The sequence below is a fragment of the Hypomesus transpacificus genome, unplaced genomic scaffold, assembly GCF_021917145.1.
Source record: "Hypomesus transpacificus isolate Combined female unplaced genomic scaffold, fHypTra1 scaffold_65, whole genome shotgun sequence".
In the NCBI taxonomy this organism is placed as follows: domain Eukaryota; kingdom Metazoa; phylum Chordata; class Actinopteri; order Osmeriformes; family Osmeridae; genus Hypomesus; species Hypomesus transpacificus.
Genome location: NW_025814037.1, coordinates 1,099,708 through 1,114,823, shown reverse-complemented (window position 1 = coordinate 1,114,823; position 15,116 = coordinate 1,099,708). Strand labels below are relative to the sequence as shown.

The window sequence follows — 15,116 nt, the reverse complement described above, 5'->3', positions numbered from 1 at the left end:
GCCAAGTCTGTCTCTGAGGCCAAGTCAAAACAATGTACCCCGGGACGCAGTCTCACTCCACTTGCAAGTTTACCACAAATCACAGAAATAATCGGAGCATCTGGCTAAAAGCACAATTCCCACATCTCCTAAAGGCTGCCCTCCTCGAGGTTTGGTAACAAACACATTTTTGGTGTCGACCGAACTGTAATTCATCTTTGCGGTAATCAACGCACAGATTAATACTGCCATCTTTCTTCTTGACGACGACTATTGGTGAAGCAAAAGGACTTTCTGACTCTCAGTTGATGTTTGCATCCAGAAGCTCTTTTAGATGGAGTCGCACAACTTCATAGTCAGAAGGATGTATGGGTCTGGCTCTTTGTTTGAAAGGTGTTGGGTCCGACAAGCGAACCTTGTGTTTTACGGCAGTTGTGTGACCATAATCAAGATCACCACTGACAAAAACCTCAGGTATGGATATTAAAATTTTGGTTATTCTTGCTCTCCACTCTTCTGATAAAGGTTTGTCACTAAAGTCAAAAGTGAGACTGTTCTCATGAGTAGTTGACATCAAAGAGTTGCACCCAACCCCAAGGGTCGGTACTTGTGATAGTTTGTGGTTGTCTTTTGTGTGTGTTGGCAGAGGAGACATATACAGGGATTGAGTCGTCTCATTGCGCCGTCTCATTTGTCAGCAATACTGGGACTTTAAAGGATGCTTTTCTTGGACAGGCTAAGACATAGCTGCAGAATAGCAGACCACTCGGAAGTTTGGATTGAGAAGAAGGTTTTACAGCCAGGGTGGTTCCAGCTCCAACAGGCACTTTCCTTGTGTAACCGTTAAGTACCATCTTGTGCCCCGCTGGAACAGTGACACAACGCTTGCCTTGCAGTTTGACTTTCCCAACTCTGCCATTGTCTTGTTTGATTTTGTATCTACTCCACAGGCTTTTGACCAAAGGAGTTAACACACAAGGCCCAGTACTCCCAGAATGGGATTTCTCCCTGAGTGCCCTTTTTATCATCTGCACATATCCTATACAATATGTTTAGAGTGTTGGTGCCAACAAGAATAGGGACCTCTGTACTAGACTTAGTCAGGAACTACAAGTGCTAAGGTGTTAACTGTTTCAGGTTTCCCTGCTACGTTCTCTGGGAAAAATATGTTTATTTCTATGTAGCCTAAGTATGGCACAACTTGACCTCCAGCACCGTCAACCTCTAAGATACTGTTAAGTGACAGAATGGGTTGTGAAGACAAGTGGGTTTCATAAAATGACTGAGAAACTGTTGTAACTTGAGAACCTGAGTTGAGGAGTGAATTACACTGATTACCCTCAATGACAACAGTGGCAACGCACTGTGGACTAACTAGATTACTGATAAGTTTGTCTTCACCGAGTCTAGAGTGGGTGTAACTCTTGGCTATTCTACGCTTCCATTTTTCAGTCATAACTGTTGTGGGCCTCAATATGTCCCTCTACTGAAACTCTAGTAAGTTTGATTGAAACCCTTGTTTGGCTTTCCATTCATCTTGCTTTGCACGCAGTTGTTTGTATTTTAAATCGATAGCTGCTTTGTTGACTGAGTTTTCACATGATTTGGCAATGTGCCTGTCTTCACCGCACCGGAAACAGAACCAAGTTTTAAGTTCACGTGATGTCACAGCATGGGTTTGTATTTCAGCTCTGGGTGCGGGATGTTCATTGTCTTCAACTAGTGCTGTCAGTTTAACGTGTTATTAACGGCAATAACGCAAACCCAAATTAACGGCGTCAATTTTTTTTATCGCGCGATTAACGCTCTTTTTGACCTAGCAAACTTTGTAGTTTTTTTTCACATTCTGTTGCAACAACCACTGACGTTAGAAAAACTACAATACCACACCGGATCTAGCTAGACCGGAAACAAAACAACAGGCACGCCACACCCACTTGTTTAGGCTTGCGAGCCGGCTAAACAGTCGTAGCAGAGCCCGTTTACGGATATTAGACATTCTCTGGTAGTAGGCTAACGTTATGTTTTGAGTTGATTGCCAGCGCCAGACGCCGAAATGGATACCAATAAGATTCTGAATGGAAAGTTTACTTTTAAAAGGTTGCCAAATGGTTCCATTGACAAGACCAAAGTGATCAGTGTGTTCTGTCGTTGTGAACTGAGCCGGAGGGAATGAGCTATCATCGCAGCACGTCGTGGAGTCGAAAATATAATTTTGATGGCACACAGCCAAGCACACAGCTGATGCGAATTCTCCGCCTGCTCGTCAAAGCCAGGCGATTCCAATGTTGTTTTCAATTTAAAAAAAAACATTTGCACGAAGCAATCCGAACCACTTTTCCATGTCGATAAGAGCATTACAATTTGAGAAAAGAATGGATGAAAAAGAAATCAAGGGACATTTAAAATAGATACAAATGTGCGATTAATTGAGATTAATCGCGAGTTAACTATGACATTAATGCGATTAATCCCGATTAAATATTTTAATCGTTTGACAGCTCTATCTTCAACTGCTTTGGTCTTGCTTTTCTTTTCTCCTTTAAGTTTCTTGGTACTAAGCTGCGCCTGCACCTGGGCAACCTGTTTGCGTAAACTTTCAGTTTCAGAGATGTATGCCTGTAGAACACCTGTGTTAGGGTCTGCGTATGATGTGATGTCAGATACAACATGCGTATTAGCATTTGGTGTCTGCCTGGAACTTCCAAAGTGAAGTTGCATACGGTCACGTTTTGTAGCTCTTATATCTTCTTCAGTTCGTAGCTGTAACAGCAGCTCTGCAAAGTCAGGGGTTTCATGGGACTTCAGCTCCAACTGAAGGACAAGAGTGTGATCCCAACAGCCACGCTTGAACTGTTTAAAGAGCTGTCTGTTACTGTCTGATGGATTTAATCCATTTGTCTTTACAGCTGAATTAAGTAGTACTTGAAGCCTGTGTAGATAATCAGATGACTTTTCACATGCATTTTGGTTAGTATTTAAGAACCTGGCAAATATCTCGTCACCGTCCTCCACGACACCATAGGCCGAATTAAGCAGCTTCACGTAATCCCTTGGGTGGGCGCAGAAACCCAATTGTTTTGATCACATCAATTCAACATGGAGACACCAGTTTTCAAAGTCCGATTCACTTGGAGGTTTAGGTATTTTGCCTGAGAAGGTGCGCAACCAATTTGATTGGCCTTGTGTTGCATTTGTATCTTTTGTTATGACATGCTCGACTAAAATACGCTGTACTTTGGGTGGGTTAAGCATGTCATCAGTGGGTAGAGTGCACACTATGTTCTGAATCACTACTTTCCCTTGAGCTTGAATCAGGAGCTCTGGCACAAGCGGGGGGCTTGTCAAAACTAATTTTCCTTGAACACACTGTTAATGTCCACTAGTGGATATAAAGGGGTATTGCACTAGCGTGTCATATTAACCAAAAACAATGCAGCTCCAAATCATAAATATATTCGATTATCTTTCCTATGTAATTTTTACATATGTTACTGTGGGTCTCCTGGGTACATGCTGTAGAGTACTTGGCTAAGTACATGGATGATGGATGTGCTCAGCGACTTAACTGCTACTCTATCAAAAACAGCCGTCCATCTTTGCCTCCCCACTTCCTCATTGGATGTAGAGACTTTTTTCTCATTACCAGATGCTTCTTGGTCAGCATAGAAGGAGCCTCACAGAGAAAAATGAAAACATTTTGCTAATTGCGAAGTTCAACAGCATTCAGCCCTAAACACACACTATAAAATCCACCACACATTTTGTTTAAATAATTAAAAAAATGTCAAAGCATTTCTCAAATCTGAATTGGTTTGTCATTTGATGTTTGTTAAATACCGTAGATGTATTCTGTTTTATTTATAAATACCATAGATGTATTCTGTTTTATTTAGAAATGTTATGTTTATTTTATATTTATGTCCTTGCGTTTCATTGTTAAAGATCTATAAAAAAATCAAATAATAATGTTTATTTTTCCCCATGAGGAATCTTGCAATAAAAATATCAAAAAAGTTGAATCTCTTTAAAGCTATGTTAACTTGGAATTTCGCAGATTTTCAGTCTGAATAACTGCAGAAAATGTGAAAAAAATCTGATGATTTTGTTTGGGCTTGATTATAAGCAGGGCCGGCCCTAGCACATTTGGAGCTCTAGACGAGCTCTAGACAAGCATAACCCTAACCCCTGCAAGAAGTGCCATCAAGCTATACCTAGTTGTCAGTAACAGTGTCCCGTCCGTATCCGTCTGCCCGCCCGAGTCGGAGTAGCTTATTACGGCCTTTAGAGAGGTTGAACAGAGTCAATGGGTTTCAAAGGCAGATAAAGTTGTGAGTCATCAGCTTAAAAATGAAACGAGATGTTGTGTTTCCTAATGATATCTCCCAGAGGAACCATGTACAGATTACAAAGAATCAGCCCCAAAATTGACACCTGCGGAAACACAGAGGAAACAGGAGCAACGAAAGAAGAAAAACTATCTATAGTGACTGAAAAGACCCTGTCAGTGAAAAAAGGATCTGAACCACTGTAGTGCAGTCCCCTTTACCCCAGCCCAGTGTTCCAACCTCACGATGAGGATGTCATGATCCACCGTATCAAAGACAGCAGTAAGATCCAATAGAATCAAAAGAGCATTATTCCTAGAATCAACAATAAACAATAAATCATTAAACACTTTCAATAATGCGGATTCAGTCCTATGGTGAGCTGAAAACCCTGATTGCAGAGGTTCAATAATGTCTGATGACCTTAAAAATGGAAGTAGTTGAGAACACAACTTTCTCTAATAATTTAGACATAAAAGGCAGTCTAGACACAGGTCGGTAATTATTCAGGCTTGCTTGATCTAAATTTGGTTTCTTAAGTAGAGGTTGAACAGCAGCATGTTTAAAACAAGCTGGGACAACACCATGATCCAGGGACAAATTTATAATTGACTGGATACTAGGTCTAAGTGATGTAAAAGATGATTTCAGAATAATCGCTGTGACAATATCATGAGGACAGGAGGCCGGCCTCATACCACTAACCATGTCACTAAGAGCAGGAAGGGAAACATGTTGGAAACTAGAAAGAACATTAGAAACAGCAACCAAAGGCAGAACATTAACCACAGGGGATTTATGAAGAGAAGAGCAAATGGTTTTAATTTGTCTTGAAAAAAATACATACATTTGTCACAGGTTTAACCAGAAGGAGCTACTTTATAATGACAGCTCAGATTAATTGCAGAATTAAACGTAGCAAATAAAATCTTAGGTCTACTAGAGTGAGTATTAATTAAATCTGAGAGGTATCTTAATCTACCCAATCTAAGATGCACTCTGAAAGCTCCTCAAAAAGTCATTAAAAATCTCATAAGAAACGGTAAGTCGGTCCTTCTTCCATCTCCTCTCAGCTATACGACAGGCCCGTCTCAGAGATCGGGAATTATCATCCAGCCAAGGGTAGGATCCATTCTTTTAGCACTTTTCAACTTCAGAAGAGCAATAAAGTCCAAAATGTTTAGGCAGGATGAGTAGAATAATGAGAGTAACTCAGAATCAGAATTGGTGTTTATTCGCCATGAAAGTTTGCACAGACAAGGAATTCACTTTGGCAGGAGAGCCTACCTAGGCAGCCATTTTCAGCGCCAACTAGAAAAGTTACAGCATAACATGAGGGGAGAGGAGGAGAGAAAAAGGCAACCCCCATACAATGCTAATAGAGGAGTACAGTGTGGGAACAGGCAAAAACCTCAGCACATAAGCCCAACAACATGTACAAACATGACTTGCAATGGGGAGTGGGGGGGGGGGGGGGTTGACAAGCAGCATCTGGACCTGCAGCAATGGTAGGCGCTGGACACAGACCCGCCAGCCACTCTGGGGAAACAAGCAGTCGAAGGTGTTGGATGGGGGTGGGGGGGTGATATCTGTAGTAGGTGAAAGTTAATGTGTGAGTAGGTCTGGGTTGACGCCCTTGACCAAGGCCACAATCAGTCCGACTCTCCCTATGCAGATTGTGTTAGCAAGGAGACATCCTTGGTCATGACTCGGGCAGAGACCAAACTACAGATGTCGGTGGGGGGGAAGGGAAGAGCAAGATAGTCTCGCTTCAGCGCTCTCCGGGGGAGTTGTTTTCCAGCAACGGCCTTGGCCAAGGCCTGTGCTGGTTACGGTGCCAAAAGTAGATAAGATTGGGGTAGTTGTTTTGACGAGTAGCCGCAACTCAATTTTTACGTCCACCCTTCAGGAAGGTCTCCAACTCCTCCATCTTCCTTTGCAGAGCCGCAAACTTATCCCTGTTGTAATCCATATTGCGTTGTAAGTTCACAGTCTGAGCTCCAACAGCTCTGCCCACCGAATCAACCAGGTCGGGCAGCCTAACGGGGCTTTTGATGGCCACAGTCGTTTCCTTGATTTTCCGATACACAAACCAACCGCCCATTCCAAACAGCAGAAAGCCTGTAATCACGGTTCCGAATATGAAGATGTCTTCAACGTCCTCCACGGATAGCGCCACTAGACACACGACATGCCAATTCGCCCACGCGTCCATCGTGTAGCCAGCTGCGAACGTCCCGTCAGGACAGTTGGGTTCCCCCGAACCCGAGCTTTTCTTCGAGAAGATGGTGTCAATTGCATTGAGAGACAAGCTAATTAATTCCATGCTTCTAGTTTCGGAGAGTGATGGCGAGGGAGTATCTTGAGACAGAGGGAAGGTCAGGGAGGGGAGGAGACAAAAATGCTACCGCCTTTGTCGTGAGCCAAAGAGAAGAACTCCTCCAGGTTATAGCCTAATCATTTACCGTAGGGAGTACTGTTGCCCCCCTACTTTGGGTTTTGATTCACCTCTAGGAGGCCACCCAACAACTTCCTTCTGCCACCCCAAATGAAAATCTCTAGATCCGCCCCTATGTACGAACCCTGTATTATATTTTCAGTAGTTTCAGAAAGCAGTGTTTTTCTTTTTTAACAGGCTCTGAATGTGACGACAGCAGACCTGAGAGCAGGTTGACAGGATAATGCTGAGTTATCCTATAAATGCTCAGCTCCTTTATAACAAATTTAGACGGAAACTTTAATTTACTTAAAAACATCTTCCTGCTCAATGCACAGATCCTGAAGGAACACATGGATGAAGACTGGAACATGGGAAATGTCGTCTACACACTGACCAACAGGCGTTACGGAGAGAAGTGTATTGCTTATGCCGAGAGCCATGACCAGGTTGCCCTTTCCCAACACATGCCTCAACTGAATCCAATTGCTGAATCTGACGAGTTCTGAAGTATTTGTTCTTGCCCGTGTAAATTAGGCTTTGGTTGGGGACAAGACGCTGGCTTTCTGGCTGATGGATAAGGAGATGTACACCAACATGAGCTCACTAAGTCCCATGACTCCTGTCATTGACCGCGGACTGCAGCTCCATAAGATGATCCGACTCCTCACACATGGTCTGGGAGGAGAGGGTTACCTCAACTTCATGGGTATGTCAACATGTTATTGGTCAGCAGACATACTCTACTGTACGGTTTGTTATTAACTCCTGAATGTATGTTGTTTATTTATATAAGTATTATTGTTTTCCACAATATGCAATGGGTCATGCAAAGCCTGTGTTAGCATTTTGGATCTAAAGGTCACGTAGTGACTTAGTTTTTAAAGAGTTGAAGTATAATAACATCCCCAAATATGCAACATACTTTAATACAAAGGCAAAAACTATTACAAATAAAATGGGCTGAACTGGTCCTCAGTCTTTTCAGAAATTATACTAGTCTTAACTTTTAACTAAAGATTGCACCTGCTGCTAAGGTTAATAAACTGATGTAGATACTGCTGCCAGCAAATCAACCTGGACAGAAGTTAAATGTTGTTACATAGTCGCCCAGTGTAGAGCACAATGCAAACATTGCCATTCTGTAGATTCACAGTGTTCCGTACAGAAAAGGCCATCTAACTCATGTGATAGCATCAAAGTTGCCAGAAAATGCTGGCTAACTTTCTAAGCTTTGATTGACTTGGACCAATAGTATTTGTGAAAAAATCACAAAGTTGTACGGTATACCAAGACCAACTCACAGTGTTGTTTTCCGAGATCTTGCAATTTACATTTACATTTATGCATTTAGCAGATACTTTTATCCAAAGCGACTTCCAAGAGAGAGCTTTACAAAAGAGCATAGGTCACTGATCATAACAACAAGGTAGTCCCAAACATTGCAAGCAGCCAAAACATGAAGTATACATTGTGAAAAAACTAAAAAGTGCCAAAAGGGAAGACCCATAAGAGCATGCAGTTATACTAGTTACAAATTAAAACAACATGAACCACAAAAAGTGCAGGACTGTACCTGTAGAAGAACAATCAACAGTAAAATATTTCACAGCGAGTACAAGACTTAACTTCGTTATAACTAACCTACAAGAGTAACAAATCACTCAATAAGAGTCATTGTGATCCTGGAGGAAACTAACCTTAGCAATTGAACCTTTGCTTCTCTCCACCAGGGGTCAAAAACATCGAATTGTATTGAATGATTTGTTAAATGAATACTTTAATGCGCTTTTGTTTAACGTTAATGTTTGGAAAGAACACTTCTATCCTAGTTTGCTAGTTGCAATGCAAATGTCTATCCTGGCATCGTTTTTGTGGCATCAAGCCCACAATCAGACCCAAGCTTCCCTAGTCACGTTAATGTTGCTAATCCAATCAATCCGATGATTTTTAGTTTAGCTGGAAACGGGAGAATTGTCTTTGAAATGTATTATTAAGTCTTTTTTTTTTGGGGGGGGAGGCTTGTTTTAGGTGATTTGTATGGAACACTGTTCGGAACGGAACACCATGCTACAGTAGCATGTATAGCTGCATGTTGAGCTGCAATTCTTGTATGAAAAGTGCTATATAAATAAAGTCTTACTTACTTACTTACTTACTTACAGTTAACACCACTGGATATAATATGTATGCATACTTACTTTCTGAAGATTGCATAGATTAAAAAGTATACAATAAACATTTGTTGCAGCTCCTTTCCATTTCAAAATACTAAGTGAATGTAGAATGGAACAGGGTTCTCTACTCTACCCTAACCTATCATAATATAATACTGCCCATACGTTTTCCCTTCTAATGACAAGTTGAAACATTTACTTATAGTACATTTTACTAACAAAGAAACCCCTTTGAAACAAGCTGATTGTAACAACGATGTCACTGGTAGTGTCTTAGCTGGAATCACGATTCAAACAGTAGCCTACCATCTGCAAACTGAAAATATGCTCCCAAGCAAAAGCTTGGATTTGTTTTGAAAACATAACATAAAAAAACATGTAATAAATATAACAAGTTTACTGGAAATACTATTTAATTCTTACAATTATTTTTCTTATTCTTTTGTCAGCTGTAGCCTAGCTATGCAAAATGAAAAAATATTTGTCGTTCACTAAGTGGGTCTCCACTGACTCGCAGCTGGTATTTTTGTACAGGCCTTGTAATGAACGTACGCGTAAATGTGATGTTGTGGCATTATGACACCTTTACCTTTCTGACAGTGGCTAGCTAGTTAGCTACCGTTAGTTTAACTTTTCGCCACCAAAACTTAAATTATGCCTAAACCGTTAAACGTAACCTTTGCGGAGATACAAGCAATACTTTCTGGATCAAGACGCACATTTTTACACTAACACTGTTCATGTAGTGCACACATTTAGGAACTTGTTAGCATGAGAAAATTATGATAATAATAAATATAGCTGCAAGCAGCAATGAAGGGGCCAAGCAGCATTCGATATGGAAATTCAGTGCTAAAGAAGCTAAACAAAACTTTTAATAAAAAAATATTCGCTTTTTTAAAATCGCATTATACTTTTGGGCAAAGCGGGGGCGCTACCCCAAAACTTTTGATTACCTTCATGGCGTTGCGCAAGAGAGTATAACTGAGTATAAATCCCCTGAGAAAGAAACGTTAGCATTACCATTATGATTAAACTGCTAGACAGCTACTGTGGTGTACCTGCTTTCGCTAAACAGATAATCTGGTATCATGACTTGCTTGATGACTGTGGCTGGATTTGATCCTACAACCTTGTGTTTCAAAGGAGCCCTTCTTATCCCAGTGAGCTATTATCACTGCTGGGAAATGCTGTGTTCGGTTACTTTATAAAAAAAACTAAGCCGTTTCTCCCGTGGCGAGCGTTGTCAGATTTGACCCAAGTATAAACAGCTGTAATTCAGTCATATTTTGACATATCAAGGTGATTGTGGGAGGAAGATGATTAGATGACATGCTTCTGTTAACATTTCCAAAGTTTCGTCTCCATACGGTAAACCGTCGCAGAGTCAAGGCCTCACGTCCGCTTTACCGTGCTCTTTTTCAAAATTGTTTGCGAGTTATTTGTTAACGGTTTGACTGATCGATAAAATTCAAAAGATTTTTTCGTTGGCACGGTCTGAAGATGAACTGTTACGATTTTCATGAAAATCGGAGGAACCGCCTAGGAGGAGTTCGAAAAAGTTGGCTTTTCATAAAATACAAATTACGGAAAAACCATCAGGACGACAATGACGTCACAGGGTTCCGTCGAATCGTCTGCATCTAAGGAATCCAATGAGACCTTAATTAAGAAAAACGGTCTTACAGTTCAAAGGTTATGGGCGTAAACACACTTCCAACTTTGACCCCTTGGTGGCGCTATACTGCCCCACAAAGGCAAAATACCTTAACTCACCAGAGTGTAGACCCAGAGGCTATTAAGCCCCATTGTACCGAGTGCAAATTGAATTGGAGTCTATGGAGCTAAACGGCTAAATTTGTCTCTTTCGCCTGATTGTCGTTGAGAAATCTCTGATATGATTGTAGTTTTTGCATGTTCAACATGGATTACAGGTCAAAAGTTTAATGAACGAGTACTTATGTCCTTTCGATTTCTTACAGGGTAAGTCGTTGTTGCCCATAACACGCTAGCCAAAATTATTTCTAGCATGTGTATTGACAGGGAGAGTATAACCTGTCAGCTGTGTTGTCGTTGCCTCGAGAGAAAAGTGGAAGTAACCAGAGCTTGCCATCAAGCAGTAGCTCTGGTTGAACAATGTGTTTGACGTCAATGACATTTTCAAGGGCTTTTTTAGAACAGAATGGCGCCTTAAAAGAAATGTAACACCCAGCGTTGTGTATTTTTTTTTCCCTCCCCTTTCAAATTCAGAATTCAAATTACTATATCTTGAGAAACTGATTTTGAGGGGTATAGCTCCATAGACCTCCTTTCATTCTGCACTCGACCGTTAGCATCACTGGCACTGCACTCCAGTGGATCTCATCCTACCTATCGGTCAGACCCTCGCCAGCTCTCCACTGGTGTCCCACAGGGCTCCGGCCTTGGACCCCTCCTTTTCTCTCTGTACACCACCTCACTTGGACCAATCATCACCTCCCATGGCTTCTCCTACCACTGCTACGCTGACGACACGCAGTTGGACCTGTCGTTCCCCCCGACCGATCCGGGGATCTCAGCTAGGATTGAGGCCTGCCTCGCAGACATCTCCGCCTGGATGACCGAGCACCACCTCCAGCTGATCCTCACCAAAACAGGACTTCTCATCATCCCGGCCAAACCCTCCATCTCCCACGACCTCTCAATCACCCTGGGATCTGCGACGGTGACCCCTTCATCCTCTGCCAGGAACCTTGGGGTTACCATGGATGATGAGCTCTCCCTCACGGCCCACATTGCTGCGGTCTCCCGGTCGTGTAGATTCACCCTCTACAACATCCAGAAGATCAGGAGATACTGAGCACTCCACCCAGCTGCTTGTCCAAGCACTTGTCCTCTCCAAAGTGGACTACTGCAACTCGCTGCTCGCGGTCTCCCAGCAATGCACAACCCGCCCTCTTCAGAGGATTCAGAACGCAGCGGCACGCCTGGTCTACAATCTACCCAGACGCTCCCACGTTACTCCGCTCCTCATTTCCCTCCACTGACTACCCATCACGGCCCGCATCAGATTCAAGACCCTGGTACTGACCTTCCGAGCAGTGAACGGGACTGCACCTGACTACATCAAGTCTCTTCTGCAGCCTGACACCCCCACCCGCCACCTACGGTCTTCTTCAAACAACCGCCTGGTGGTCCCACCACTCAAGACCGCCCGGTCCCAACACAAGCTCTTCTCCTGCCTGGCCCCCCAGTGGTGGAATCAACTCCCCACCTCCATCAGGGACACAGACTCTCCACCTTCAAGAGAAGGCTCAAGACGCACTTGTTCCAGGAGTACAACGGTACTTAGGAATGGTTTGCTGAACCCAATGCTAGTTTCCTCAAGGATCACAATGACTCTTGCTTAGAGACTTGTTGCTCTTGTTGGTTATTGGTAACTGATTTAAACTGTTCTTCTGTGTTCTTCTTTAAAGGAGACATGAAATGCTGTTTTTGGATGCTTTTATATAGGCCTTAGTGGTCCCCTAATACTGTATCTGAAGTCTCTTTCCCGAAATTCAGCCATGGTGCAGAATTATAGCCACTACGAGTAGTCCCACAATGAGCTTTCCTCAGAACGCGCTGTTTTGGTGTCTGTAGCTTTAAATGCTAATGAGGAGGAGAGGGGCGGCAACATGCGCTAATGTTTACAACGGCTGTATCGCAATGGCTCGTAGCCCCCGTTGCTGTAAGGTGCCTCGAATTTAGCCATTCTCATCTGATCACCCTGGTTTGCAGAGGTGCACACTCATAAATAATTTCAATGAGGAGAAAGGCGGATATCGCCCGTGCCATAACACCAACAGCATAACGGTTATCCAAATAACAAAGAAGTGTACAACACTGGCGTTAAAGCCTTTGTATTCACACACATACTTGATGCCATCTACCTTTACATTAGCAACAGTAACTCAGCTGTTAGCTGCAGAGCTAATGTTACAGCCACATTCTAAGGGTAGCAAGCTAGGTAACCATATACAGTAAAGCAACAAAATGATATAGCGTTAGTTAACTTACTTGTCCAAGGTTTGTAGCTTGACCAAGGAGAGTTATTATGATCCAGAATTTAATTTCAGCAAGGCCAGCTTTGTATTGGCTCCTGCCTGGCCCCCCAATGGTGGAACCAGCTCCCCACCTCCATCAGGGACACGGACTGTCTCCCCACCTTCAAGAAAAGGCTCAAGACGCACTTGTTCCGGGAGTACAATGGCACTTAGGAATGCTTGGCTGGACCTGTTGTTAGTTTCCTCCAGGATCACAATGACTCTTATTAAGTGACTTGTTGCTCTTGTAGGTTAGTTTTAACGATGTTAAGTCTTGTACTCGCTGTGAAATATTTTACTATTGATTGTTCCTCTACAGGTACAGTCCTGCACTTTTTTGTGGTTCATGTTGTTTTAATTTGTAACTTGTATAACTGCATGCTCTTATGGTTCTTCCCTTTTGGCACTTGTTTAGTTTTTTCACAATGTATGCTTCATGTTTTGGCTGCTTGCAATGTTTGGGACTACCTCGTTGTTATGATCAGTGACCTATGCTCTTTTGTAAAGCTCTCTCTTGGAAGTCGCTTTGGATAAAAGCGTCTGCTAAATGCATAAATGTAAAGTTGAGGAAACGGTAGTGGCTGGAATGTTTGGCGCAGACATACAAAACTTTGGGAAGTTGTCACAGGGCATTTACAGCGAAAATAAAATTAAGACACTGGTTGTGCAGAGGCTTGGATGAAGGAACAAAAAAAATACTTTTGTTTTGATTTGTACATCCAAACACTGAGCAACTGTTATGTTTGTTCGTTTGTTAGCCATGATGTCTCTCCAGGAAAAAAAGATATCGCACTTGCCTTTGCACGATCGTAGCTCAGTTTTTCATGGGCGGGCCAGATTATCTGGGCGGGCAAAGCAGAGAGAAGGGCGGTAGCCTGGCTCCTTGCGACGTCACAAGGAGGTGATTTCCAAACCGAGCGTTTGAGCCTTCATCTTCTCAAAGGCGGAGAAGAACACCCAGAGCTTGGTTTACACCTATCGAACATTCTAGCCACTGGGGGACCAAAGGCAGGCTAGGGGAACTCATATTAATGTTAAATAACCTCTTACAGTGAAGTTTTCATGTCATGTGACCTTTAACTTTTACGAAAATGAAAAAAACTCAGCGTGCCAAAATTCAAAACTTTTCTCCAATCGGTTCTATGGGCTGCCATAGACTCCTTGTCCTAAGTATAATAATGATAAAAAAACTAACAATTCCAATGCCATAATAATAATAGCAAAACTAACAATTCCAATTGGTTAAATATATTTGAGAGAAGTATATAGGTTGCGCCTTGCCAAAGGCAAGCACAGCCAATAATAATAAATACATATAAATGAAAGAGAATATATGTTGTTGCCAAAGGCAAGCACAACAAATTAGGTGATTTTGATCTGGAGAAATTATATCAAATGATTAAGTTACCTTGAGCTCAAAAAGACTGGTTGGGATTTAAAAAAAGACTTCATGGTAAAAACTGAAAAAAAGGGTTCACAGTTCAAGCAGCACAGAATGAAAATTGCTCAGTTCAACGCCAGCTATATGAGAGAAGGGCCAAGCTGCTATGTTGCTCGCTAAATGGTAGACTTATTATCATATCCAATTAAAAACGCCATGATCTCTGCCAAAAAGAAGATTCCTCCTCAAACATTTGAAGTGTAGGTCGTAGGGAATAATAGTTAAGCAAAAAAAATGTACTACTTCAAAGCACATGCCAGTGGATAAAGGACTGCAGGATTTAGCAAGTGCTGAGCAAGAACAGCTTCTGTTTATCTACGGCCAGTAGCAAACACAGTGCATGCGAGCATAACTGTTTGCAATGCTAAAATATTAATTCTGTCAATGTTATTATTCTGTAGTGTAATTTAGTGGGTCAAGGGGTCATTCAGTGGATTTATCATCAGAAGAAGGTCCCACTTTCTGAATATGAGGCCATGCCTCAATTAAGGAAAAATAATATAACTAACTAAACACTCTTCTTTTAGTTAAAACCCCTATGGTAATTATCTCACACCTAAACACGGTAAAAAACGTTTTTTATTATTTTTTTGGAAAGTCTTATGTGATTTGATGGCCATCATTTGTAGCTTTTATAATCAGTCTGCAGAGCACAAGTCACAGATGGGTCTCTCAAAGCAGTCTTATATG

General features: G+C 42.1%; 1 protein-coding gene across 4 annotated transcripts in view; it reads left to right on the top strand.

Moving 5' to 3' along the window:
• Positions 1–15,116, top strand: part of LOC124466127 (1,4-alpha-glucan-branching enzyme-like) — a 144,927-nt gene that overhangs the window by 88,602 nt on the left and 41,209 nt on the right. For all 4 annotated transcript variants that reach the window (XM_047017807.1, XM_047017808.1, XM_047017805.1 and 1 more), the window contains exons 12-13: positions 7,083–7,193; positions 7,282–7,453. In XM_047017807.1, the coding sequence (XP_046873763.1) occupies positions 7,083–7,193; positions 7,282–7,453 (283 nt within the window). The remainder of the gene's footprint in view (positions 1–7,082; positions 7,194–7,281; positions 7,454–15,116) is intronic.